Source organism: Hypoxylon trugodes (assembly GCF_022578975.1).
Source record: "Hypoxylon trugodes strain CBS 135444 unplaced genomic scaffold F4822scaffold_2, whole genome shotgun sequence".
NCBI classification, from domain to species: Eukaryota; Fungi; Ascomycota; class Sordariomycetes; order Xylariales; family Hypoxylaceae; genus Hypoxylon; species Hypoxylon trugodes.
In genome coordinates this window covers 1,006,078-1,030,876 of record NW_026250017.1, presented here as the reverse complement: position 1 = coordinate 1,030,876, position 24,799 = coordinate 1,006,078, and the positions used below count along the sequence as shown (strand labels likewise).

General features: G+C 47.4%; 10 protein-coding genes across 10 annotated transcripts; 4 read left to right on the top strand and 6 right to left on the bottom strand.

Annotated features, from left to right (window-relative positions):
* Window positions 1-237: 237 nt before the first annotated feature.
* Window positions 238-1,650, top strand: F4822DRAFT_114516 (PR-1-like protein). Its single transcript, XM_051452510.1, has 3 exons — window positions 238-993; window positions 1,043-1,359; window positions 1,408-1,650. Exons 1-3 carry the CDS (start codon window positions 485-487, stop codon window positions 1,473-1,475), a joined length of 894 nt encoding a protein of 297 aa, XP_051317827.1. The 5' UTR covers window positions 238-484; the 3' UTR covers window positions 1,476-1,650.
* A 1,036-nt stretch (window positions 1,651-2,686) lies between these two features.
* F4822DRAFT_389512 (Clavaminate synthase-like protein) lies at window positions 2,687-4,490 on the bottom strand. Its single transcript, XM_051456968.1, has 2 exons — window positions 3,927-4,490; window positions 2,687-3,776 (listed from the first exon to the last, which is right to left on the bottom strand). The coding sequence occupies exons 1-2, from the start codon at window positions 4,270-4,272 to the stop codon at window positions 2,944-2,946; spliced, it is 1,179 nt and encodes a 392-aa protein (XP_051317826.1). The 5' UTR covers window positions 4,273-4,490; the 3' UTR covers window positions 2,687-2,943.
* Window positions 4,491-4,563: 73 nt separating this feature from the next.
* Window positions 4,564-6,573, top strand: F4822DRAFT_114483 (MFS general substrate transporter). Its single transcript, XM_051452509.1, has one exon. The coding sequence runs from the start codon at window positions 4,855-4,857 to the stop codon at window positions 6,274-6,276; it is 1,422 nt and encodes a 473-aa protein (XP_051317825.1). The 5' UTR covers window positions 4,564-4,854; the 3' UTR covers window positions 6,277-6,573.
* F4822DRAFT_114456 (GA4 desaturase) lies at window positions 6,353-7,793 on the bottom strand. Its single transcript, XM_051452508.1, has one exon. It carries the CDS (start codon window positions 7,491-7,493, stop codon window positions 6,429-6,431), a length of 1,065 nt encoding a protein of 354 aa, XP_051317824.1. The 5' UTR covers window positions 7,494-7,793; the 3' UTR covers window positions 6,353-6,428.
* On the bottom strand, window positions 7,794-8,926 carry F4822DRAFT_114455 (uncharacterized protein). Its single transcript, XM_051452507.1, has 2 exons — window positions 8,461-8,926; window positions 7,794-8,402 (listed from the first exon to the last, which is right to left on the bottom strand). The coding sequence occupies exons 1-2, from the start codon at window positions 8,767-8,769 to the stop codon at window positions 8,094-8,096; spliced, it is 618 nt and encodes a 205-aa protein (XP_051317823.1). The 5' UTR covers window positions 8,770-8,926; the 3' UTR covers window positions 7,794-8,093.
* A 355-nt stretch (window positions 8,927-9,281) lies between these two features.
* On the top strand, window positions 9,282-13,187 carry F4822DRAFT_441195 (glycosyl hydrolases family 18-domain-containing protein; the record flags this gene model as incomplete). The annotated part of the gene is made up of 7 exons (XM_051462836.1): window positions 9,282-9,384; window positions 9,436-9,880; window positions 9,960-10,102; window positions 10,164-11,138; window positions 11,203-11,452; window positions 11,506-11,596; window positions 11,643-13,187. 7 exons carry the CDS (start codon window positions 9,282-9,284, stop codon window positions 13,185-13,187), a joined length of 3,552 nt encoding a protein of 1,183 aa, XP_051317822.1.
* A 215-nt stretch (window positions 13,188-13,402) lies between these two features.
* Window positions 13,403-14,400, bottom strand: F4822DRAFT_114443 (uncharacterized protein). The gene is made up of 2 exons (XM_051452506.1): window positions 13,813-14,400; window positions 13,403-13,749 (listed from the first exon to the last, which is right to left on the bottom strand). Exons 1-2 carry the CDS (start codon window positions 14,075-14,077, stop codon window positions 13,619-13,621), a joined length of 396 nt encoding a protein of 131 aa, XP_051317821.1. The 5' UTR covers window positions 14,078-14,400; the 3' UTR covers window positions 13,403-13,618.
* A 2,964-nt stretch (window positions 14,401-17,364) lies between these two features.
* Window positions 17,365-18,537, bottom strand: F4822DRAFT_441193 (uncharacterized protein). The gene has a single exon (XM_051462835.1). It carries the CDS (start codon window positions 18,132-18,134, stop codon window positions 17,433-17,435), a length of 702 nt encoding a protein of 233 aa, XP_051317820.1. The 5' UTR covers window positions 18,135-18,537; the 3' UTR covers window positions 17,365-17,432.
* Window positions 18,538-18,889: 352 nt separating this feature from the next.
* On the bottom strand, window positions 18,890-21,181 carry F4822DRAFT_389498 (longevity assurance proteins LAG1/LAC1). The gene is made up of 4 exons (XM_051456967.1): window positions 20,832-21,181; window positions 20,347-20,660; window positions 19,961-20,248; window positions 18,890-19,891 (listed from the first exon to the last, which is right to left on the bottom strand). Exons 1-4 carry the CDS (start codon window positions 21,142-21,144, stop codon window positions 19,292-19,294), a joined length of 1,515 nt encoding a protein of 504 aa, XP_051317819.1. The 5' UTR covers window positions 21,145-21,181; the 3' UTR covers window positions 18,890-19,291.
* Window positions 21,182-22,753: 1,572 nt separating this feature from the next.
* F4822DRAFT_114221 (transmembrane BAX inhibitor motif-containing protein) lies at window positions 22,754-24,465 on the top strand. The gene has a single exon (XM_051452504.1). It carries the CDS (start codon window positions 23,324-23,326, stop codon window positions 24,152-24,154), a length of 831 nt encoding a protein of 276 aa, XP_051317818.1. The 5' UTR covers window positions 22,754-23,323; the 3' UTR covers window positions 24,155-24,465.
* Window positions 24,466-24,799: the final 334 nt, after the last annotated feature.

Here is a 24,799-nt window from a genome sequence, read left to right as displayed (position 1 = left end):
TATAGACCTCGAGTCTTAGACTTCTGGAGTACAAAACCCAAAGGTGTGTTACTTATAAATTCATTGTCTTTGAGTTCTTGGAGTGAATCCCAGATATTCTGTCATTGGCCTATGCCTAGTTTATCCCAGCTTTGTTTGTTACTCGAGAGCAAAAATAGCCCTTCATATTACATTATTTACAAAGCCCAAATCTTGAATAAAGCAGCTCTGCCAGATTCAAGGCCGTGTAGACCATGTTATTGGCATGTCTACAACAAACACGATATCTCATTAAAACCATGGCCAAATGTCCTCAGGCTATGCATTGTCCTTCCTCTTTTCTGTGTCATAAATCTTCGTCACTCCTTGAAGAGCACCATTAGATGATGCAACAGACACTCATTTCACTTTCCATTTATACATTCACTTGATCTTGGATGCCAATAAGCATAATACTTACGTCCCACAGATTTTTTGTTTTCCGCTTTTAACGAAATCGAGCAAAATGAGGTCCTCGATTCTAGTAACTGTTGGCGCTGCGGCGCTCACTATGGGTAGCCCCTTGGAGAAGCGCAAGATGGAAACCTCTTGGGTTATGGAGTATTACACTGTTACCGTTACTGGCACCGAGACCGAGACACCCAAGCCAACCGTCTTCCTCGGCCAAAAGCAGCGACCCACTGAGACTTCTATCCCAGTTGTCGTCGTTACAGAGACTCCTTCTGCGCCTGCTCCCCCGCCGCCAGCACCAACCACATCCGTACCGCAACCTTCCTACGTGGTCGTTACCCAAACAGCAGAGGCGCCAAAGCCCACTACTGAGGAACCCACCCAGCAGGCACCTACATCAGCATCGTCTGCTTCCCCTCCCACTGGAAGTGGCTACCCTGCTGTTGCCGTCGAACACCACAACCTTCACCGCTCGAACCACTCTGCCCCTGATGTCGCGTGGAACAGCACCCTCGCTAGCTGGGCTGCCAACACCGCCGCTACTTGTGTATTCAAGCACGATATGTACGTTATCCAAGAATTTGCGGGTATTCAATTACTAACAGTCGTTTAGGGCCCAGGGTGACAAGCACTACGGCCAGAACTTAGCTAACTTCGGTTTGAGCTCGGGTGCTGACAAGATTGGGGACGCCGGTGCTCTCAAGATGGCCATTACCAATGCGTGGTACGATGGTGAATTCAACAACTACAAGAGCTCCTTCTACGGCCTGGCAACCCCACCCATGGACCAATTTGAGTCTTGGGGTCACCTTTCCCAGCTACTTTGGAAGGGTTCTGACCAGGTCGGCTGCGCAACCCAGTTCTGCCCTAAGGGAACCATGTACAGTGGTTTCGAGACCTGGTACACCGTGTGCAACTACGGACCAGCAGGTATGATTTATACTCTATCGGTGAGATTTGCATGCTAATATCAAATAGGTAACATTGGTGGTGCTTACGGAGCGAATGTGCTCCCACCTCTAGGCAAGGCTATTATCACTGCGTAAGTCAACTATGGGTCGACGCTGTTATGATTTTATTGGCGCCTCGCTAGTGAAATCGCAGCCGGCTATGGAACAAACACTTCGATTCTTACAGTGTATTATACGTACACACAACCATTATCAACACCTTTTTATGTTGGATTTGAGTTCAATTCCTAGCATACCGTCAATGCTTATTAGGCAACTTCTACGTGCAAATCCAACAATCGCAGTATGATGATCGATGATAGGTGTGAAACCGGCGTGATGGGGATAGGAAAAGGGTCGTTTCCTACGTTTTCGGCATTATTCACTTCGATTCCGGGCTTTGAGCCATTGCGTTTTTTCGGTCAGATTTGTTGTTCCTCAGAACATGGTATTGCATTCATACGATGCATTCACCAACCAAGCCTGGCCCATTTTAAGCAACCCAATTCGTTTTCGATTTTTTCTTGTATCTAGTCTTCACATTGCATCGACTTTCCAACAAAGGACCATGAAATGGTCGGAAGTCATACTCAATCGTCAGTGCGAGTTTGCGAAAAAGACTTCAAGTCTGTTCGCACTCACGCTATCTTGTATGTACATTAGGGTCTTCAATGCCAATGACGACTTATGAAATGAACCATCTGTTGTGTTCCCAACGAATTATCGTGAACCAACCACCTTTTTCAGTGTGGTTGGGTAAATGTACTTCATCTCACCGTTAGAGAGGCGCAAGTAGCCTAAGCCCCAGAAAGTAGAGGTGAAGGGCTCGTATTGGGACTCGGTACGTAAATGTAATGAGTTGTACGGACGACATGGGTAGAATAGGCTACTCCGATACGATACCTAGGTCATTCCATGGACAGCGCGAAAAAGGGCATGAAGCTTGGCGGGATTAGTAACCCGGATTAGGTAGGTACCATTTCTTGGGCTTTCTCTTTTAATTACCTTTTTGACGACGTCCTATAGAATTGGGATGGGTGTGGTAGGTAATTAGGTAAGTCATTGGCTACTGGGGTTTAAATGAGTTTGGGAAGATGAAGTCGGTTTAGACTTGGACTGGACTTGGGCTTGGTCGCTTTTTTATTCCTGTTCTATCGTGTTGCTAGTAGCCTATGACCCCATAAGGGTACAGCGCGGGTGGTTGGTTAGGCGGGCGGGATCAACAAGCTGAATGGGGAGGAATGGGATGGGTTTGGTAAGATCGGTGTGCATAGGTAGGATTTAAGGGATGGTTATAGGATTCTGGCTTTGGTCGAGCAATTTAAATATTACATTAGGAAGCGGTATTCTAATTGAAGTCGTAAACCTGCGGTGAATCGTCAAAGGCTACTCTAAACTTTCCCTTGGGATGGCTTCAATGGGAGTAGTCTTGGCGGACCTAGTATTATAGGTTCGTTCCCCTTATGAATGAAAGCTTGGCCAATTGCATACAAGACATTTCTACGGTAGTAACTCTTCATAATGGATCAAAATGCACCTGGATCATATCGGCTGCAAAAATTGACTAGCCTTCAAGCGCTTGAACAACCTGTGCCCAATCCTCATCGATATACGCACCAGGGACTTTCTCACCATCAAACAAACTCGCCTGGATAACCCGATCGGACTGCTCACCCTCCCACGGCTGCCGCCCGTGCTGCGCGATAATATTATCATAAACCAGCACATCACCACGCTGCCACTTATGCAGGACACGAATCTCATCCGTGATCCTCGCCAGCGCCGCGAGGTACTTCTCGGGGATGGGCGTGCCGTCGCCGAAGAGCTGCTGCGTGACATTTCTGCCCTTACCGTTGACCTGGATGTTTTTATAATACGCCGCTAATCCGGTAAACAGCGTCGGTAGATCGGTCCCCGGTTGCGTCCGGATCGCCGGTAGTTTGTGCGTTAACACAATACCATCGTCGGCCCATTCCCAAGTTGTGTACTTGCCCCTTCCATACCTCGCGATCTGCGCCTCAATCTTAGCGCGCTTCGTCGCTTCATCATCGCCTTCTTGGATTTCCTTTCCGAAGGCTTGTTTCAAGGTTGACCCTCCGGCGTACTGTTTGTCTACTTTGTAAGTGACTCTACTAAGGATACCCTTTTCCGCGAGTTCGTTGATGAATTCCGGGATTTCTTGTTGCGCGCGGTGGAATAGTTCGAGGGATGAGGACATTGGTGATTCCCCGCCCTTTTCTGGGACTCGGTGCCCGTAGAAGAATATGTACTCGGGGGCGTGTGGGACTTGTGGGGATTCGTTGTGGTTGTATATCAATACTTCTTTTGGTGATTCGTTGGCGGGAGCTACGTTAGGCGCGAGAAGTGGCCGGTTTACGACTATGCCGATGATTTCATCTGGGCTAGGTTAATATCATGCGCGCCCAACGCAAGTTTGACTATGCTAATATTTCATCTTCTTAGGGGCAAGAGCAGCGAGACTTGGTAAGACATACTAGGAAGAAATTAGTATTCATTACTGGTTATAGGGACATGGTTTTACGTACCGTGGTTTGTACCCAAAGGCGTGAGCAAATCTACTGAAATCATTCGCATCGTGAATTGGCAGGCCTCGGAACAGGAGTGTTCCATGGACGGCCAACTTCTTAGTGAGAATGCCTCCCTGTGCTTGAAGCTGCTTGACTGTTTCAATGACGGTGTCAAGGTTAGGCTCAGCATCGCCAGGACTTGATGGGCGTAGCGCAAGAGGAATAGTAGTTCCCTCTGGGTGAGGGGCCCCAAGTAAGCGCTGATTAGTTGATGGGAGATCGAATTGCTCGAAGGTTAGCGATGGTAATGCTAACCTTCCAGCCTCGAACGGTTGTATTGTTTCTTGCTTCAATGTAGCAGCCATGACGACAGATGCTTACTTCGCAGTTTGAGGACTATACCAACAAAATTAATTCATAAAATTACAAGTGGATATCAGGGTTGAGCCACGGTGGTTCATGATACCAACGATCACATAAACATATAGACATCGTCGCCGATAGCATCCGAGGCTATCGTGCCATACTACCCTGGCACGAACCCCGTCGACTTCCGGGCTAAAATCACGTCATTCCTTTGGGGCCGTGAACCCTCCCACATTTAACTGATAAGTAACCCCGCGTTTCCTCGCAACCTCTTTTAGGTGTTTGATACGGCGAAGATGATCTCTGATTGGAGGCTCCTCACGCTATATGCCATGCCTATCGGAGAGCACGTCAGAGGCTTAGGATCTTACGTATACTTATACCCTGTGCGACTAGAGAATTATTATTCAATAGTTATCGACCGACGACGCGTCCTGTCATATAAGATGTGCGGCGTATATCTAGCAATATGAATATAGAATGAGTGCCTGACGACTTATAAGTAACACTTAGCTTTAAAATAGACACTTTCATGTTCATGGGTTAAATCTAAAACATATCATTGATCAATACTAACCGCAATGTCGGGGGAGCCGGTCGTCACGAAAGATGGCCTTGACGTAGCAACGCCCAGTTCCATTACAGTCGCAAACGCAGACAATATTCCCCAGCGACCGGACAATGTTTCTTTCTATCGGAGTACACTTTTTCAAATTCTAGTTGTCGGAATATGCGCCTTTTCAGCACCCGGAATATGGAGCGCTATGAATGGTCTCGGAGTTGGTGGATCGCAAAGTCCGGATCTCGTCAACGCCGCCAACGCATTGCTATATGCATTCATGACAATTACTTGTTTTATTTCTCCGTGGTTGACAAATGCAATTGGATTTCGGTGGACGCTGTCACTAGGAACGCTTGGTTATCCTCTATATGCGGCTGGTCTCTACGTCAATAATCGATTTGGAAGTACATGGTTCGTGTACGTCGGTGCGGTTGCTTGCGGTATTAGTGCTGGGTTCTTTTGGGGTGTTGAGGGTGCGATTGCGACTGGATATCCTGAGCAGCATAAGAGGGGGCGTTACATTGCGACTTGGTTTACTTTCCGCAATTTCGGAAATATTATTGGTGGTGCTATCTCGCTGGCTCTCAATATCAACGTTAATCATCGTGGTCAAGTTGGATACCAGACATATCTGGGTTTTATCGCTATTCAATGCCTTGGCTGCGTGTTTGCTTTACTTCTTTCGAACCCAGAGAAGGTGCAGCGTGATGATGGAACTCGTATCGAAGCGCCAAGGGGGATCCACTGGCGCACCGAGCTTCGCGAAATGTGGAGGTTGGCGAGGAGCAAATCGATTTTGCTTTTGACGCCCCTTTTCTGGTACTTCGGCTGGACTCAAGCGTATCCGGGTACTTATCTGGCTACATATTTCACAGTGCGATCCAGAGCTCTCGGTAGCTTCATGGCCGCCATCGTCGGCACGATAGCGACTTGGTTAAGTGGCATATTGGTCGATATCCAGTGGACTAAGAAGAGACAGAACCGCGCGGTTACCACGTTTGTCATAATCGCACTACTCAACAGTGCGACATGGATCTGGGCTGTGTTCATTCAAAACGAATACCGACATACACTTCCCGTCTTAGATTGGGGCAATCAAGCCACGTTCGGTCGTGGCTTCGGAGTTTATATGGTCGAACGAATCAGCGTCGGGATGATTGAAAACTACATATATTGGTGCATTAGCAACCTATCGGACTCGCCTGGCGACCAAATCAGATACAGCTCCTTGCTTCGGGGTATCGAGACAGCGGGTGTTTGTATAGGATTCGGAGTTCAGGCTGTCCCGACTGCGCTCATTGCTACTGCTAGCATAAATCTTGGGCTTTGGTTCTTTGCACTACCGTTTAGTTACTATGCTACGGTGAGGGTAGTCAGAAAGTTCAACATAATAACGAAGGCAGACGATGAAGATTCTCAGGTTGAGACAGCAAATCCGTAATGCCGCATGTATTTAAACTGCACTTAAAACAGATCATGTTGGATCTCTTTGCAGACCGAGGCACCCTCGGAGATAAGATCATCCAATAGGACATAGTGTTGGGGAAATAAGATAGTGGCGTACGCCTCCATCCTTATCCTGTCCTACTTCAATTACCAAATACAGAGACACCTAATTTCTAGTGACTCTCGAGCTTCCTCGTTCTCTGTCCTAGGCAATTCCACGCTCGAGTGAAATGTCCCCCCAGACGCAGTGCATCCATCCTTTTCAGCATCACTATCAAAGAACTTTAGGATTAAGACTTCTTCAGGGGTCTGTCTGTCTATCCAGCACCACTTGTGGCTTTCGGAGTATCTCGCTACGAGACCTTCGGCAAGATGCGATTCATTCGTCCCAAGGCCCAGACATGGGGTCTTTATGTCCACAGGTATATAGTCCTCTTCGTTAATCGTTCTGTAGTCAATTACTGCTAGCGGGTCTCTCTTGACAGTTTTCAGGGGCCTCCAGATAGAGTACAGTGCCCATCGCGGTCCGCCACTGTCTTTGTAAGACTCTTTCAGACTCTTCCCGGCCGCCAACAGCTCGTCTTCATGGTGTATGATATCAGCTGCAGCTTTGGCAGTATCCGGATGGAACTTCCGAATGTGAGTTCGTGCGCCATTTGGTGAGTAGTCCAAATGTATCTTGGATGCTGGGCTCGCGCCACCGTACGTTGGGTTGAACCCGATGAATTGCGGGAAACTGGTCTCCAACTCGGATGCCTCCGTTGCATTTTCCCCGTGAGTTACAAGAGAATCAGTCTCAGTCCAGACGGATGTCCTTAGTAAGAACGCTTCGGTGGAGACGGTTTTGCAACCCGTTAGCTGCTTCATCATCTCAGCTATGTCAGGAATGAGAAATTCCTTGAGAAGCTGAGGGTTCTTGAACGATTGAGCGCCTTGGGGTAACGCATGTAGAGGAGTGGTGTGCCGAATCGCAGTAAATCCATGAGTATCTAACTGAGCGTGGTCAATGCGACCAGGCAGGTCTGAGACCGTAGGAATGGGCCGCAAGCTATGAAGCGGGAGGAAACGTTCATCACCAAACTCGGTCAGAGCGGGGAGGTGAAAGTGATGAGGGCTTGCCTGAGGGACATGCTCAGTCGCAACATAACGCAATTTCCCCAACGGCTCCGTATCACGGGTCTTTCTCGTTTGCGTGATTGTTGTCGTCGACATTGTGTACAGGTGCGAGTTAGTGTTTGTTACACCAAGTTATTCACGAGCGAAGGGATACGGACTATAAAGAAAGCAATTTGTATTAGAAGCCCCGCAGATTGGCACGTCAGTCGATATATTGGGGACTATACGGGATTAACCGATCCTTATCTCTATACCTTTCTCTTACGTAGTTTGGATGCAGGTCTTGAAGAGAAGAAGATAAGTCGATCCCTACTACGCTGACTTACTTTAAACAGTCTAGGCTCGAAGGCGAAACTAGATTTTAGAGGTTTGGGCAATTCTTTGCCCGTCCATCTTAGGATGTTTCCGATGTGAAGAGAATACTTGATTATACGTCTTCGGAATGTTCATGGGGATCCCCACTTTGCGTTAATCCTGTCGATTTACTAATATATATGGACATTATAACAGGAGTTAAGAGCCGGAGTATATTATATTTCTGGCCCGTCCACTTAGACCCAGGAGCTGCGAATAGCGGCTGTTCGGATCAGTCTTGATCGCCATAGTGCTCATAAAACATGATACTAAGAAATTCGACATCCATAGATTGATGCATGCATCCATGAGGCTTTGTAATTCGAGGGAACGTAATGCTGATTATTGTGTTCCTGGCGTTTGCCCATTGCGAACCCAGCCGATAACGTTTTCCCACCATTCATCTAGGTCTTCCATCTCACTATCTACTAGAAACACAGAGAGTCTAGGCTCCTCCTGAGCCGCGGCCTTGTTTCTTGTAGGTCCCATGCAACCGGCGAAATAATACTCGACATTACCATCTGGATCTGCTGCAAGTGCCTCCTGTAGAAGATCACGCAGCCCTGCCACATATGTGTGAACTTCAGTGACGAATTGGCCAAGAGTTATGACCCCGCCATCCCTGCCTTCAAGGATCAGGGGCACTGGTTTCTGTTGCGACGCCTCAGGTCAGCGATGGGAGGAATCATCAGCAAAAGAGTAGACTCACCTCATTTTGAAGTTCAGCATCTTGCCAGTATTCCCAGGATTCGACAGGATCTAGGACAACGGCGAGGCGGGCACGATGCGGATCCGTCACGGGTTCCGATGCGATGACGTGCTGCTGTCCGGGCGCATTGCCGAAAAGGGGTGTCCAGTGTGGTTCCTCGGCATCGTCGAAGTCAAGGACTTGAATATTAGAAAGAGGTTGAAAGAATTGCCATTTCAGACGAAGGAATAAGCGGTCAGCAAAAAGGGAGACCTGTTGATCTAGTGAATTTGAAGTTTCCGGATTTGTAGTATCTTGCGACGATGCCATGCTCTCTTCGGATGCTGACTCTGTTCAATTTGTAGATTTATGTGTATAGAGGGATGAGAATGAATGCTTGAATATGACTTAGTTGGGATGCTACATATAATACTTGTGTTGAGTTGCGTTCGCCCGGTCGCCCTATAGCGCCAAAATAGGAAACATGATATTCTTCAGCTGTTGCGCCCTCCTCGTTTTATAAAATTTTAAACCAGATGACTTAGAACATCCTAAGACTCACACTATAGTCTAACGTAATACTATATTTATGAATAACATTCTCTTCAATGATTGGGCAATGGATTGTTTATACCTTGTACTACATAGCCCCCCTAATCATGAACGCCGTAGATGTAGATGTTAATCCTACCGCAGATCTATCTCGGCGTAAGTCGTCGCTGTATATTAAATCATGTATATAATGAAGCTGGCGATGCTCGAAATCCAATTGCAGAATCTTCTAAGCTCCTTGATGTTTGTAGCCTTTGAAGGCTTCTCCAATAGAAATCATGGGGAACAATATGGCCCTCCATACTCGTTTTGCTATTCTTGCCTTCTTATATTCACTTATACCTATTACATTGGGACAATTTATACAAGATTATCAATGGGTTAATGGTAGACGTGAGTAGTTCGGTTCTTTGAATGAGATGTCATTTTAACAGTTTAATATAGCTCAATGGCGAAGGGACACAACACTTCAGCTCGAAGATGTTTTGATTCCTCAGAACATGGTTATACTCGAGTATAACTGTGACTACATGCCAGCAATTTGTCAAAATGCGCAAAACTGGTTAAATGGTCCTCGGGGGGCCAACAGAGCTCTAATGACCAACCGAATAACGGGCGTGGTCATACCCCCGAACAGCGAACTATTCTCATACGACTTCGGCCCTCATTCTGATAGCCGAGGCGCTAGAATGTGCCCTGGTAATTGGAGGAATAATCACCCATGTCCCGAACCGAACCAACCCCCTATTATGCCCGGGCCCTGGTATAGCACCGCCCGTGAGAACGTGAGGGCGTTGCAGGCGAACGAGATTAGAGCAGACCGGAGGACCCCCGGCCGGGAGATACGAAGCGGCCGTTACTACACTTGCGATGAATTTCCACCCCGAAGGTGATTCAAATAGTCCCCTAGTCTATCATATCAGAACCCCTAAAACCAAGCAGGAGCTGACCGCATGCCCGTTACCTAGTTTTGTCGAGGGAGGAAATGGTACCCCGAACCAGAATGTGATGCCCGAAGGTGATGGCGGTAGAGGGACGACCTATTGCGCTCCTCAGAGATTAGCTTGTACTCCAAGACAAGTCTTTCAACCTTATGTCCGCTCAGAACAAGGTAAATTCCTAATAATTGATTTGGGCTTCGTCTAGACTTTTCCCTTTTCTAACCCTTCTAGATTGGCAAGCATCTGCACACACCAAGTTACGAGGAAAGCTCTGGACAGAATCGAAGAAAGCGAATGGCGGAATCACCACCGGTTTTGAAAACCGAGCAGCTCTTTTCGCCTTTAGGCTTGCCAATAGGGGCACAACAAACGGCCGATACGCAAGAGTATTATGGGGGCCAAATCAGGGAAAGATCATACCTGTCGTTCACAAACGTGATGGTCAGGAAGACATGGACTTCGATGATGAGGGCTGGTCTTCCGTGGATTTGCACGTCAACGGAACCGAGTCTGTTACGCGAGCTCGCAAAAGGAAAGCAGATCCATCATCGAGTAGCTTACCCTTAAGCCGCCGGTGTGATCCTTCAAATAGCACTTGCGATGTAACTCCATCTTGCAATGGAGACTCAGCCGCGAATCGTCGGCTTGCTTATTACCAAGGCCATAATAGCGTGAATCGGAACTGCAACCCCGTAAAACCCGGTGCTATTAACACGACAGGGCTAACACATCTCATCTTTTCACACGTGGACTTCGACAATTCAACATTTCAGGTCACACCTGGTTCCGATACGTCCCTCCTTCGCAACTTCACCTCCCTAGCCCGCAACAATTTGCAGACTTGGATTGCCATCAATGGAGATGACACAGCGTGGAGTACCATGGCCTCGGCGGAAGGTAACCGAAAGAAATTCATTCAATCTCTCGACGACTTCATTAAAAAGTATGGGTTTCAGGGGGTCGACTTGATGTGGGAAAATCCTGGGGATAAGTCCCAAGGAGGTAGATCTCAAGACGGTGAAAACTTCGCCGCTCTCGTCCGTGAGATCAACAGCACCTTCGATGGACGTTATGGGCTAAGCGTAACTCTACCATCGGACCCTGATACTCTTGGCAAGTTCCAGCTCAGGGAAATGGACCCCTATTTGACCTTTTTCGGGTTTAAGGCTTTTGACCTTCATGGTCCATGGGAATGTAATAAAGACGGTAAGAAATCCTGCTTTTTGCCAATACATCAATGTCCATATTCGGGGTTCTAACATTGCTATAGGGGTCGGGATCCAGCCACACACCGACGTTACCACTTTAGACAAGGATATGCGACCTTTATGGGTTGCTGGTGTGAGTCCGAAGAAAGTCAACTTGGGCGTCGCTTCTTATGGTCGATCTTACAAGCTTCGGAATGAGTCTTGCACAACACCTGGTTGCGCATGTAGCGGTCCTGGCGATGCAGGACACTGCACTGCTGATAAAGGGGTCCTATCTAGCTGGGAGATCCAAGATATGATCTCAGACAAGAAGTAAGCGCATTAATCTGCAACTTTAGGGTATATTTTACTGACATGTTTTATAGGTATGAGCCTCAGTTCAATCAGACGGCAATGGTCAAATACTTGACATACGGTGATAATAGTTGGGTCAGCTATGACGATAAGGAGACACTCGTAAGGACCCAGTCCTAACCTCTATTTATCCACTAACATAATGCAGGATCTGAAAGATAAATTTGCCAGCTCTCGGTGCATAGGGGGTCTCATAGATTCCTCCATCGACTTACAACCTCAAGATGGCACAGGTGCCTTCGGTGGTGTGCCCAGCAGTAACAACACCAACAACACAGACTCAATCTGGGTATCGCCAGCAATATGGAATAATACGCATCCCGAGGTCGTGTGCTCATACCCGTGCACCCTTGTACTGCCTCCCTGGACAAAAACGACATCAACCATCGACTATCCTGTAGTGACGTATACAAGCAGTTCGTTGACTACGACCGTCACTCCGCCACCACTGACAGTTTCGGTGTGGTGGATCTCGACAATCATTGTCGGGGAAGATATCACGACTCCTCCTTCGTCGGGTGAAAGTGTGACAGCTAATGTCACTATGTTCCAAACCACTGCTTGGCCGCCAATCACTATTACGGACGACGATGGGAAGGAACACACAACGCAGGCTGCGGGTGCTCCCCCTGTTATACCTCCAGGCGCAATCCCTGTTCCCCCAATTGTCGTGCCATTCGGGTTACCACCGGGGCCGACGGCGGCTGTCCCCTTTCCAACACCTTGTATTGCGGCTTTCGGCCTTTGTAGCCCGGGCGACACTGGGGATGGAGGTGACGGGGGTGATGAAGGTGAAAACAATTGCCCCGACCTACAATGTGATCCGTCAAGTGACGACGGCGACGGTGACGATGGTGGGGGCGACGGTGATGACGGAGATGGCGATGACGATGGTGATGATGGGGACGAGGATGGGGACGTTTGCTCTTACGTACCTCCCATAAGCAGTACGCTCAGCACGAGTTCCACATCGAGCACAACTTCATCTTCGTCTTCCACAACTACGACATCGTTATCTTCTTCTTCTACCACCTCGCATTCATCAACTAGGTCCCGCACGACGACCTCTAGTTCTAGCAGAACAACCTCGCGATCAACCAGTTCACGCTCGACAAGCTCTCGTTCAAGGACGACTAGTTCCCGCAGTTCCCGCACAACCAGCTCTCGTACAAGTCATTCACGCACGACAACATCCCACACCTCATCTCGCAGCACAAGCACTCGTTCCCGCACCACTTCCCACACAACCACCACATCAGCAGCAGCTTCAACACCGACCTCTTGCAGCGGATCCAAATTCCCTGCCGCGCTAATCTACGCATGGTCCGACTACAAAAACAACAAGTTCTCGTTCCGAGGTATCGACTACTGCGCGTCATCCAGCTCAAAGCCCTACCCTGACTCTGCCTGCGACGCAGACTGGGCCTGGACGCAGAATCTCCCGAACTCCGACTCGCAATCCCAAATCGCGTCCGATCTAAAAGATATCTCGGTATTCGGAGATACGTGCAATTTCAAGAAAGACGACGGCGGGCCGGGATCTTCTGGTCGGTATACGGGAAAACTGAAGTGTGGGAAGTGGAAGACGGCTTCGTGCACTTCGTCCGATACGAATAACCATGAGGAACATCCTTGTGATTCGGATCAGAAGGTCTGGTGGAATTTTGAGTGGTCGTGTGTCTGGGGTTCGTAGGGTCGGAATGCTCGGTTTGGTTCGATATCGATCCGAAGATTTCAACACGATATCAGTAGTCAGCTTACTTGTACTGAAGGGTTATTCACTTATCTTACTTCCTCCGACTTCATATATTCACCCAAATATCATTTTTTTTTTCACTCCCCAGTAGCCGCACCAAATAACGAAGATATTCGTATATATTCAAAGGTATAGTATAATAATTACAACACCATATTTCTAAGGAGTGTACGATAAGAATGCGAATGATCCCCCAATGCTATATATAAATATATCTTTTTTTCTACCACCGATTAAAAATGCCCTGACAATCCAAACTCGCTGTAATCCCAAATATCAACAACTCGTAACCGTCATGCTAAGTATGATCGATCGATCGCCGTGAAGCTAGCTAGCCCTTCGTCTCGAGATGTGGTCGAAAAGCGAACTTAGGCGTTGAGGCTGGGGCAGAAGATCTGCCACGAACCCCAGGAGGTAGCGGGGGAGACGACGTCGTTGCAGACATCGACGGAGAGGGCGCGGCGACCGGCACCGCAGTTGGTGTCGGTGTAGATGAAGACTGTTTATCGCCGTTCAATTAGTTCACTTATTCACTTCTGTCCGAAATCAGGGGTAGACTTACAGCTGCAGCCGTTGGCGGCGGGGAAGTTCATCGACTCAAGGTTGAGGGAGACGACACCGGGAGGAGTGGGAACGTTGATGAAGGTCTTGCAGGTGTTGGCGTCGCTCTCGTCGACGGTGAAGAAACCTTGGTTTAGGTCGCCGCAGCCATCAGCGCCGTAGACGCGGAATTGGGCGAGGCGGGCACCATCGCGGGGAGCGACGGCGGCAGCGTTAGCGCCCATGGCGAGGGCGGCGGCGGCGGCGAAGAAGCTGGTGAACTGCATTTTGGCGGTAGTGGTTTATTAAGTTTTAGATTAGATCTAAGAGTTGAGTTGGAAATGAAGTTGGAGTTGTGAAGAGTGGCTGGTGGCTGTAATTATTGATTGTTGTCTGAGACTGGTTGATTTGAATCTGGAGATTGCAGTCGGGCGTCTCTGTCTTTTATAATAACGTGAGGTCTCTTTCTCGCTCCATCGTATCGTCTTTCTCATCCCCCATCCCATGGCTCCGGTACGTACGCAGTGAGAGGGGCTTCGCATAGGTATCTTGCCATTCTCGTCTGTTGATTTCGTGAACACGATGTTTTGGCCCATATCATCATGCAGGCGAAGACGCAAGGAGTGCACGGTGAACCGTGACCAGAGGATGCCTCCTAGTTGACAAGCCACAGCTCGGTAGGCTATTCAACTACGCAGCTGAGGGCAGAGCAGCCAATCAAAATTGACGGGGCTGCTGAAGATCTTACCGAAGTGGGAATTACCGTCTTATGCCAAGCAGATTTCATCGCCACCGGCACTCGTGGGAGCTAAGCAATAGTGAGTGTAACGTCTTAAGTTAGTCAAGCTTATTACGAAGGGAGGACAGCGAGAGGTCGGCTCTTAATGGAGAACAACTAAAAATGGAAAACATTCACCATGTGTAGACCTACCCGATGATCCCCTCGTATGCATCACCTCAGCACCACGAAAGCCGTGCAACCACCGACAGCCGAAGTGCGTGTTCAGTTACATTTTCCCCAGCAAGCATCAACGTGTCTTACGAAATACTAGAGCAAATAAAACCAATACAACCAGGGAAGGAATTTTCCGATTGGATCTTATTTACAGAATCTAATACATAATAGAGACCCCATGGCCTGCGTCAGCCGCTTTCCCCAAGAAACCGAGACCTGTGTTTGGGTGGATCGAATACAATGTAACCACAATATGGCGCCCCATCTATATCCCCGGAACTCCGTTTGCTTCTTCATAGGTAGTACAGGCATCAGAACAGGTAGGTAAATAGGATATTAAACTCACCAACTATCATACAGTATATGGTCGGCGACAATGTCTCATCGCTGCTTAATACCTAAAACGTCTCGAATAGAAGAATTGATAGATCGTAATGAGGACCGTGTTGAGTTACTGTTATTAATTTGTTTCCTCGTATCGAATCGTTGCCGACAGCCACGCGTTCATGCGATCGAAAGACAAATCACCATTGGGTATTATGTAAATGCCCATTAATGCGGCGCAGCCGACTGCAGATTCCCTTGAGTCTTGCCACAGCACCCGACGATGGGATGAAGGGCGTGCCGATATCCTACGATCGAGCTCACATACGAGAGATCTAGACTTCAAGTACAACCAACCCCTGCTAGGATTGTGGTACTGCGTGATATGAAATAACAAGACCAATGTGTGTTTCCGTGATTGCTTTTGTGGATAGTTACTATTATCTGAACTAGTAGAATAAGTACGAACAAGAAGCTCTAATTGTTTGTCTTAATTCTAAATTTGGTCTTATACATATCACAGACTTACATGTAGCTATTCCCTAACGCCGAGCGCCTCTAATCCACTGTCTCCGCCCCTGACGGAATTGCTGACATACATATTTTCTCAGACAATACAACGTCAAGGATCTCCAGGTATAGCTATCCCATAGCCTTTAGCATTCAATATTAGTTTAATAATATCAAGATGTCGCTTAAATCAAGCGCCTATAGTAACGCGACAAGACTTGTGAAGTAAAACTTTGCTTCAACCAAACGACACATCACTTACACTTGTGTTACCTTACCTAGATACCTAACCTAAAGGCTATCAAAGTCGCAGTATAGCTACCAATCTTAGTAAGTTCGTTGCAGATACCAAGTTTACGGTGAAGATATCCCAGACTTCACACAACCTAATGACCAAACCTAAGATATGAGAGGAACAATAATCATGCAAAAACCACAACTCTTCTCCCAATAATTGCGAAACTCGGCTATCCTCGCGAGAAAAGGGTACGCAAAAAAACAAGCCACCAACGTCACCACATGGACCGTGCGAATGCGAGGGAATGGCCCAGCGTTCCATCTGTTTCTAAGAGGAAGAATGATCATTCTAAACTATCTAGCTAGCCAACTGCATTAGACGGCAAGGCAAGCATGGGATAGCTTCACCGCTACTCCATACTTGTAGAATACGATTTCGCTCCCTCGATGCTACTCTAAATTTTACTATCACAGCCATCCAACTCTCGAATCACGCCCTTAGCTTCCGCCGAGCGACGCGGCCGAGGATGGAAGCCTCGGCATAGAAGCCTCCTCGGTCTTATGAGGAATGCCGAACAATAATGGTTTGGCCTTGAACGGCCTGGAGCTCTTTCGTCGAACAGAGTTAAATAGAATTCTACCCCCAAAACATAATGAAGAAACTGAATCGGATCGGACATCGATGAGTTAAATATGGTAGAAGACTCGGGTGCGCTGGAAGAATCTACATAAGTATCTACATCGATATACATGACTACAATAGGAGGCGAGGCACATAAGCAACGGCGGGAGCAGCAACCAGAGCCGATTGCTTCGCCTGTTCGCCGCCATCTTCACTTTTGGACAACGTCCAGGGCTGGGCAACTTGAAGGGGCTGTCGTCCCACTACCCCCCGCCAGAAGTATGACAGGAAAACATAATTGGAATTATCGCATCGAAATTGTCGTCATGCTTTCTCTATTTCGTGGTATCCTCACCGACGTCTTTAAAACGAATACTACTCTCTACAAACTCCCATTTGTGTACCCGATGACGGGGTCTTCGGCGTTGATAACGTTGAAGACTGTTTCATCGAATTAGAGTCGCGGGCTAGTTGGCAACTTGCGCCTATTCTGCGTTATCTTGGCGTTCCAGTTCTCAAGTGGAACCGATCGGATGTGCTGTTTGTGTTCAAAATTCCCTGGTAAGTATCGGTATTTCGCTGAGCGATATAACTTCTGCCCAGAACTCAGGGCATGGTACTCCCGGGCGGGACTCGACCATCTCGTTCTGGGGTCCTGGTTGTAACCTCCGACTGGGATATGCTTGTCGTAGATGGTGCTTCGCAACTCAGTGAAAAACTAAGGAAGTGAAAAGCATGGATCGTAGCTTAGAGATATCTGACGGAAAGACGATATGGGTGGTTGATAAGAAAGAAGAACGATGATATTAACTCAGCCACTTTGTGCTCGACAGAAGGTTCTTAGGCTTGGGTGATCTAGTGGGTAGTGAAGCTTGGTATTGAGAGACTAAGTACATCAATTGAAGTGTGTCTGAATCCCCCTCGGCGGTTGCTCATACTATCCAGTTGCTCATGTCACGACGTCGTTTCTTTGTCGGCCCCGAGGAGATGCGCTTCAACCATTTTCGAGGACCTTGATACGACGGCGTAGATCTGCGATCGTATCTTTCTGATCCTTGACCTCGTTGTGTTGTATCTCTAGTATATGCTGCATCCCCTCGACCTGTTGGGAGACTACGCGTGAGAGATTGAGTTCGTCAGAGATCCTGGTCTTTGCTACTCTAAGCTCTTCCTCTAGAGCCACGACCTCCTGAGCTCGCACCTTTTCCTTTTGGATAGCATTTGCCGTTGCGTTCTCACTGACTTCAAGAGCGACTGCAATTTCATGATGGGACTCGACATCACACCTCAGATCTGACTTCATTTCGCATAGCACGTCGAATAGAGCCTGTGCGGCTTCGCAAGCTTGCTTCTGTTTCGTAGCCTCATGTTCCCTTCGGACCTCGCTTTCTTCCAAGGCCACTCGAAGGCGAGCTATCTTTCGAAGCAGTACCACTACAATGTTCTCGGCCGCGTGAGAGCTAGAGTTCAGGGCATCTTCGAGTCTTCGGACGTTGTCCTTCTCTTTCTGAAGTTGTTCTCCTAGATCGGCTATGACGGTAGCGCTATCCGTGGACTGCATCTGGTGTCTCTCGTATGGGGGAACAGGTTGACGAGCTTCGTATCGTTGTGGCAGTGTCTGGTTCGAAGGAATCATCGGTATTTCTGAATCACTGGTTTCGTCTCGCTCAAATAGGCTGAAGTAGAATGGATGCATATTGACCTCTTGGGTTGAAGAATGATGATGATGGAAGTGGAGGTAGAGTAGATGACAATGTTTTTGAAGAGCTGCTTGATATAGGGCTTCTGTTGGAAGATATAGCGTACGATTTGTAGATTTCTTGTGTTGGATGGTGTAGCAGATGTGTGAATCGAAGGGGGAGAAGTCCGGTATTTATACCTATTCCTAGAGAGTACCTTGACCCTGCTCGAACGACTTTGAGTTTTCTATCAGAGGAGTAGTTGCTCTCTTGGAACAGGCACAAACTCAAATATCCTGCCTTTGATTAATATGAAGTCAGTGGCCCCTGAGCTAGAGAGTTAGAAAAGGCATATCTCTAAGGAATTAGATTTGATCATCTGAGACTATCGTCCTTTTGAGTTCAGGGGATGATCCCGTGGTCATGTCTATGGTTCACCGATAGAACCACTTAGAGTTTTTGTTGTCTCAATGAAGCTTATGGGCCTCGGTTTCTAAAGGTACTGGGTTGTAACGACTTGCTATTCAGGGCAGTGCAAACTATATAATAGGGTCACCCTTGTAGTGACTTGGTGGCCGTTACTGTTCTTATTCGACTAGTGAGCGGATATGATCGGGTAAGAGACACTCTCAGGCGGGATAATTTCCAAAGTTAACTGTATTCAGAAACGAACCGGTTGAAGAGAAGGGGTTCACCGACGAAGGGTTAAAGTTACATCTTTGGAATAAATCTACTGATCTTTGAACTTCTGTTATCTGAGCATGCAGGACGGGGTTGCTTGAAACGTCGGAGATTTGGCGGGCAGCGAAACCGGAACTATGTTATCGACTGGTCACCATAAATCAACGGACCAAAGGAGGGTTAACGTGAAAAAGGGGTATGATTACTGAATCTCAAATCTATATATACCGAGTCGGAGCACATAATCCTTCCTCTCGCTGCCCTTCAGCGCGCTATAGTAGTGTTACACAGACACCGCCCCAAGATCAAACCATCATATGAACAAAACTTCAAAGAAGATTGCCGCGCCAAACTTTTGTGTTCATGACTATCCGACACCCTCAGCATAAGTACTCCTAGTAATGAGCATAATAACCCCTCGCGGTCACCATAAGGAAGGGACCTGCCAATTACCATGGCCATATACCGCGAAGCATTTGATGATGTTAATCTATCAGTCAACCTGCTTCTCACAGCCAATGCGACCGAGCAACTCCTTACGATCGCTGTGGCCTGGTAGACTGACCCCAGAAGACGATGCGCCCCTTTTGAGGCCTGTTCGACGTTCCCATCCCTTTAAATCAATAGCTTCAACACCAACTTCTTCCTCGAGTGGCTGTGCCACTTCATATTCGGACTCTTCCTCCTCCTCTCCTTCATCATCACTCCTGGTGTCATCAGCGCCATCCCCCTTAATAACGCGGATAGCAACCCGAATGATCATGAAGAACCAGAATATTGTAATGACTTGAAGACCAAGCAAGCAGTATAGGAATGCCCATCTTATAGAGTCAGAGAAGCATACTGTGCCCTGGAAATCTCTGAATGGTTCGATGAAATGATTCCATCCGTCAGGGACGGGGAATGGCCCTGTCAAATTGGAATCGGGACCTTGGAAGCAAGCCGGGGGGATTATTTCCGGCACGTCCTTATAAATGCTGTAGCATGTCTTCAGGTAAAATACGTGTCGAGCCACAAACCACGAGACCATGAATACGACGAATGTCGCGTCGCATAATTTCGAATAGCCCAGATATTTTAAGCATTTTGCAAGCTATTTAACTGTTAACAACCATGAAAAAAAGGCAGCCTTAGCCAAACCGTGGGGAATATCTTGACGTACCGGAAGGAATAAATCGACCACATCCATCAGAACGAGGATTAAGTTGCCAACGCGAGTTTGGTGGTAAAAGTAAGATCCGGAAATCAATGTGATGGTGATGAAATGGTGAGTAAGCATCTGCCAATGGTCCTTGCGACGTTCCTCGATATGAATGACGAGAACTTGCTGAAGCCAGAAGGCCCACTGTGCTAATAGATAAGCCTTCATGAGCCCATCGAGTTCTCTGTTTGGCCAATTGGTCCATAGCTCTCTCATGTTCAAATAGTATGGCGAATTGGCGTACAAGTACTGTTCAATTGTTAGTATTCTTGCGAGGGAGTGACATGGGTAATTGTGTATCACTAGCGCTTGAGACGACTGGCGACACTTCAAAGGGGCTTTCATACCAAACCAAGGGACCAGAAAATGCAGTAGTAGATCAACATCCAAGCTTGTTCTGAGAACCTAGTTATCTCTTTCCTCTTGGAAATTCCCCATTGTCTGGCTAAGGGAGCCAATACATGTTCCATCAAACCAGCGCGAAGTCCCGTGAAGAGGATTATGCAGAACGCGATGAAGTTGTAGTCATTGAATCCGATAGCATATTTGCCCGATGCCGGATTGTAATACGATAAGGTGAAGAATTTAGAGGTGTGAGGGCGAGCTTTCGGTATGAATAGGTGGGCGAGGAATACAAGAGTAATGAGGTTAAACGAGAGGCCTGGAACATGATACAAAGGTTAGCGGTGGTTTGGAGTATACGGGAAGTTACTAGCAATGTAGTGATGCTTCTGTCGTGGAACAGAACGCCTGGCGAGACCCTGAAGCGTCCCTTGGAAGAAGACAGACTAGGGGTAGTCATCGAATCGTTCTGGAGGGAGTTAAGACATACCTGTTTGATTGTCGAGAAACCAGCGCGCTAAGCTTCTCATAGGTCCATCCCCTTTCCGCTTCACTCTCCGAATTAAGACCTTATTGTTACTCGTTTGCATGTATAAGGGGCCGTTCATGGAGCTGCGCGATTGTACCGAAGGCCTCACTATAGTTGTTTTGGGCCTTTCGACTTTATGTTCGGGTTCAGATTCAACCACGGATTCAACCACAGGTTCGACTAAGACTTCGACTTGAGGTTCCATAGTTGGGGTAGATATTATTATATCGCCCGTTTCCGTCGTAGCGGCGGCATTGACTATAGGTTCGCTCATATTTAATTCGAAATATCAATAAAAAAAAAAAAAAAAAGCCCGGTTACAATAGGCGAAGAGCTCTCAGCTCTAAGCTGGTCGCGGATATGTCGGTGGTCGCAGATGATTGGTTGGGGAGGGGAGGGGGGGGGGGGGGGGGTTTATTCGCAAAAACCAACGATATACGGGTAACGAATGCTTTACACCTCAGTGGTCGGCGACTGAAGGTGGGCAGAATCCAAGAGTAGAGGAGAAAATAAATCATCAATTGCGCTCTTCCCCTCAGACGAACGAACGTATGTATGTAAATAACAAAGTCCCCAAGCAAACATATGGGGAACAATCGACTCTTGACCAGATCCAGTAGGAAACTGAACAAGACTGGCTGGTCAAAAGAGGAAGTGTTTTGAAGATGTTGAACTGAAGGTGGGTCCCCCACTGCAAGTTTTTGATAGAGCCCTGGAAAGCCAAGGTTCGATTTTCAAGGATGGGCGGTCAGAGCGGTGAAAGGGAAAAAAAATAGGAGGAGGGGTTGGGCCTAGGTAGCGCTGGGTAGGTACTTACTTAGAACTGTACTCAGTGGAAGGGTAGGGGTCTCTTCCGGCAGGGGGTTATAGTGGAGATTCACGCTACCGTTGCGCTACCCTAGGTACCATGTGGATGAAATCTAATCAGTTTTAGTGATCGCTACCTCCTATAAAATTAGGGGACTCCTCTCCTCTTATAAGAAACAAAGTATTCCAAGGTTGCATGTATGATTTGTATGGTATGCCTTAACTTACACGCATCTATATAGCGTGTTCAGATGTTTCCAAACCTGCCACTTTTTGGGTAGATGATCAAGTACCTAGTCAAAAACAGGATCATGCTATGGTATAGATCAGCGATCAACATGCATATGGAATTACATGACCTAGGTTGCTTTTATTTTAATATAGTAGTATTCAACCTCGAGCCGCCTGGGCTGTTTTTTTTGTTGAGACCCTCTCTGTCTCTGGTGGTTCTTCATTGCTTGAAGTGGGTTACACAACTGCTAGCCTGCATTGCTAGATGTATGTAGGTAGATAGGTAATCTTGAAACAATCCAAAGTATAAGATTGATACTCTACGCTTGCCCCTTTCTTCACGCATATTTCGAAGTAAACCACACGCTTGCGTAGAGTTTAGATCTTGTAGCGTGTTAAACCTCGTTTCACTAGATGAGCTATATAACCTACTACGTAGCTCATGTAGGTACTTTCCTTGTACGGATACCGGTACTCAAGGTAAAGACACCTGGAAAGGTCATGTTATCTGTCACATCACTTCCCATGCTCCTCCTTCCCCGCCGTCAGTTACCTACCTTCGATGTGACCTACCGTACCTAGTATTTAATGTTGTGGACATGTGCTACCCGTACCTAGGTAGTTTTATATCCAATAGGAGAGTAAGCTCCTGATAGCTTGCCGTTTTCTTTCACTTACCCACATGAGGTTCTGGCGAATAAGACTTTTCGAATACCGCACAACTGCATGTCCGACGTTCTCGTAACTTGTTCGTCTAATTCCCCAAGGCTTTGTTAGTTTGAGAGCGGGGAATCCATGCGGACTTTACTGAAGGAGTTTCTCCCCCATACGTAGAAAGGTCCAATGTCAACCCGAGGAATGTAGAGCTCAAAAAGGGTAGCGTCAATTCTTAATTCCCCTAATTGTAAGAAATAGAAGATATGCCACGCGTCTTGAAGCGCTAGCATTTAGACAATACTTTAATACGTTAGACTTCAATGATTGGACATTATAAGTGAAAAGTAAAGAAATTCCATCCAAGGTCTGGACCTACGAAGACTTAGCTAGATACCGCCCCGCACTTTAAAGTTAGTTTATGCCACATTCAATCTCCAGCCACACGTGTAACCTCGGAGTCACTACTACAAGCCAATCAAAGTCATAGAAATAATGACTAAGGTTAGAGCCTACCAGAAGCACCTGGGCAGCGCGGACCCACTACTTTGCTTCTATGATGGCACAGCCTTCTCAGCAGGCCCGTCACCTGTCTTACCTTCGCGCCCCGCGATTCGCCATCCTCTTCTTACCTACCTCCCACCTAAACGATCCATTTCCGTTCATCAACACCAGGCACCAGTAGATCATTACTGCATTCTATTTCTTTTGTCCCATCAACTTCGCGAAACCTTCTATTCATCGACCGAACGAAAGAAACGATGGCGGCCAACACAAAATACCAACCCGCGCCCACGCAAGACCCCGACGCAGGCACCTGGTCGCAAGCGCCGCCCTCCTACCAACAAGCCGAAACCAACACCTCCACCGGCATCTTCGACGCCGCGCCGCGCAGCAGCGAAGACAACATCCCCGATGACTTTAAATTCGGCGGGTCGGTCGCCGAAGCCACGATCGACATCCGCAACCAGTTCATCCGAAAAGTATACACGATCCTAACCGCACAACTCATCGCCACAGCCGTCGTCAGCGGTTTCAGTTTCTGGAGCGAGGGGTACAAGACCTGGATCCAGTCGCACTCTGCTTTAGTCTGGGTTTCTCTCGTCGGATCGATCGTATTTATGCTCTTGACCTACTGGAAGCGCAAGTCGTACCCCACGAACCTACTCTTCTTATCCGGTTTCACGCTCCTTGAGGCTTATACTATCTCGGTTATCGTTTCGTTCTACCAGACGCAGATCGTGCTCAACGCTGTTATTCTTACCGGTGGAATCTTTGTCTTCTTGACTCTGTTCGCTTGCCAGACTAAGTACGACTTCACATCCTGGATGCCTTACCTTTTCGGCGCGCTTTGGGGTCTCTTGTTATTCGGCTTCATGATGGTCTTCCTACCCGCTAGCAGCACCGGCGAACTTATCTACGGTGGTCTCGCTGCCCTTATCTTCTCGGGATACATCCTAGTCGACACCCAACTCGTCCTCCGCAAGCACCACGTCGAAGAGGAAATTGCCGCTGCGATCAGCCTGTACTTGGACATCATCAACCTATTCCTAGCCATCCTACGTATCCTAAACAGCCAGAGTAACAATTAGGCAGTTATAGAGGATTGATAGAGGGTTTTAGGGTGTCGGGAAATGAGATTTTAACCATGGATTATGGACTTTCTTTCACACGGGAAAAATGGTCAACTCCTTGATGGAAAATTGATTTGCCTTACAACCTTTGCAGGACTCGTATTGATTTCCTAATTTTCCTTGAGTATGTATGATTCTAGGGAGCGGCGTTAAATTGGAGGAATTATTGGACCTTGATTTTTAGAGGTGGTTCGTGTTGGTGGTCAGTGAGGTTTATAGCAAGATTACCCAGGTAGTTGTATTCATGAAATCCGACTGCGATACAACAAGCGAGAATAAAGTAGCCTAATCAACAAACTCGTTTCCTAATACTGAAGGGGCTAAATGAATGTTTATAATTAAATCCTTGATGTAATGCCTGTAGCTCTAGAAATTATTGATGAGGGAATATGTCTTCGAGTGCATTATATAACCTTACTATGCTAAATCTCACATAATGATATCTCTATCCAAGGGCAAACATACAATGAAAAGCAATATGTATTCATTAGCTCATAGCAATTATAACTGAATGCCAATCTCAATATTAGTAGACATCAAAGAAAATTCATATTGATATCTGCATTAGAAGGCACTAATACTAGGAGAAAAGGGGGCGCGAAA

Bases quoted from the DNA above. Each gene is read 5' to 3' on its own strand.
- F4822DRAFT_441193 (XM_051462835.1), bottom strand. From the start codon at position 18,134: ATGCATCCATTCTACTTCAGCCTATTTGAGCGAGACGAAACCAGTGAT.
- F4822DRAFT_114483 (XM_051452509.1), top strand. From the start codon at position 4,855: ATGTCGGGGGAGCCGGTCGTCACGAAAGATGGCCTTGACGTAGCAACG.
- F4822DRAFT_389512 (XM_051456968.1), bottom strand. From the start codon at position 4,272: ATGGCTGCTACATTGAAGCAAGAAACAATACAACCGTTCGAGGCTGGA. The intron at 3,777-3,926 runs GGTACGTAAAAC...AACCTAGCCCAG, and splicing joins CGCCTTTGGGTACAAACCAC to ATGAAATCATCGGCATAGTC.
- F4822DRAFT_389498 (XM_051456967.1), bottom strand. From the start codon at position 21,144: ATGAGCGAACCTATAGTCAATGCCGCCGCTACGACGGAAACGGGCGAT. The intron at 20,249-20,346 runs GTATGAAAGCCC...ACAATTGAACAG, and splicing joins TTTTCTGGTCCCTTGGTTTG to TACTTGTACGCCAATTCGCC. The intron at 19,892-19,960 runs GTACGTCAAGAT...ACAGTTAAATAG, and splicing joins TGGTCGATTTATTCCTTCCG to CTTGCAAAATGCTTAAAATA.
- F4822DRAFT_114455 (XM_051452507.1), bottom strand. From the start codon at position 8,769: ATGGCATCGTCGCAAGATACTACAAATCCGGAAACTTCAAATTCACTA. The intron at 8,403-8,460 runs GTGAGTCTACTC...GCGTCGCAACAG, and splicing joins ATGCTGAACTTCAAAATGAG to AAACCAGTGCCCCTGATCCT.
- F4822DRAFT_114456 (XM_051452508.1), bottom strand. From the start codon at position 7,493: ATGTCGACGACAACAATCACGCAAACGAGAAAGACCCGTGATACGGAG.
- F4822DRAFT_114516 (XM_051452510.1), top strand. From the start codon at position 485: ATGAGGTCCTCGATTCTAGTAACTGTTGGCGCTGCGGCGCTCACTATG. The intron at 994-1,042 runs GTACGTTATCCA...ACAGTCGTTTAG, and splicing joins TGTGTATTCAAGCACGATAT to GGCCCAGGGTGACAAGCACT. The intron at 1,360-1,407 runs GTATGATTTATA...AATATCAAATAG, and splicing joins GTGCAACTACGGACCAGCAG to GTAACATTGGTGGTGCTTAC.
- F4822DRAFT_114221 (XM_051452504.1), top strand. From the start codon at position 23,324: ATGGCGGCCAACACAAAATACCAACCCGCGCCCACGCAAGACCCCGAC.
- F4822DRAFT_114443 (XM_051452506.1), bottom strand. From the start codon at position 14,077: ATGCAGTTCACCAGCTTCTTCGCCGCCGCCGCCGCCCTCGCCATGGGC. The intron at 13,750-13,812 runs GTAAGTCTACCC...GGCGATAAACAG, and splicing joins CGCCGCCAACGGCTGCAGCT to TCTTCATCTACACCGACACC.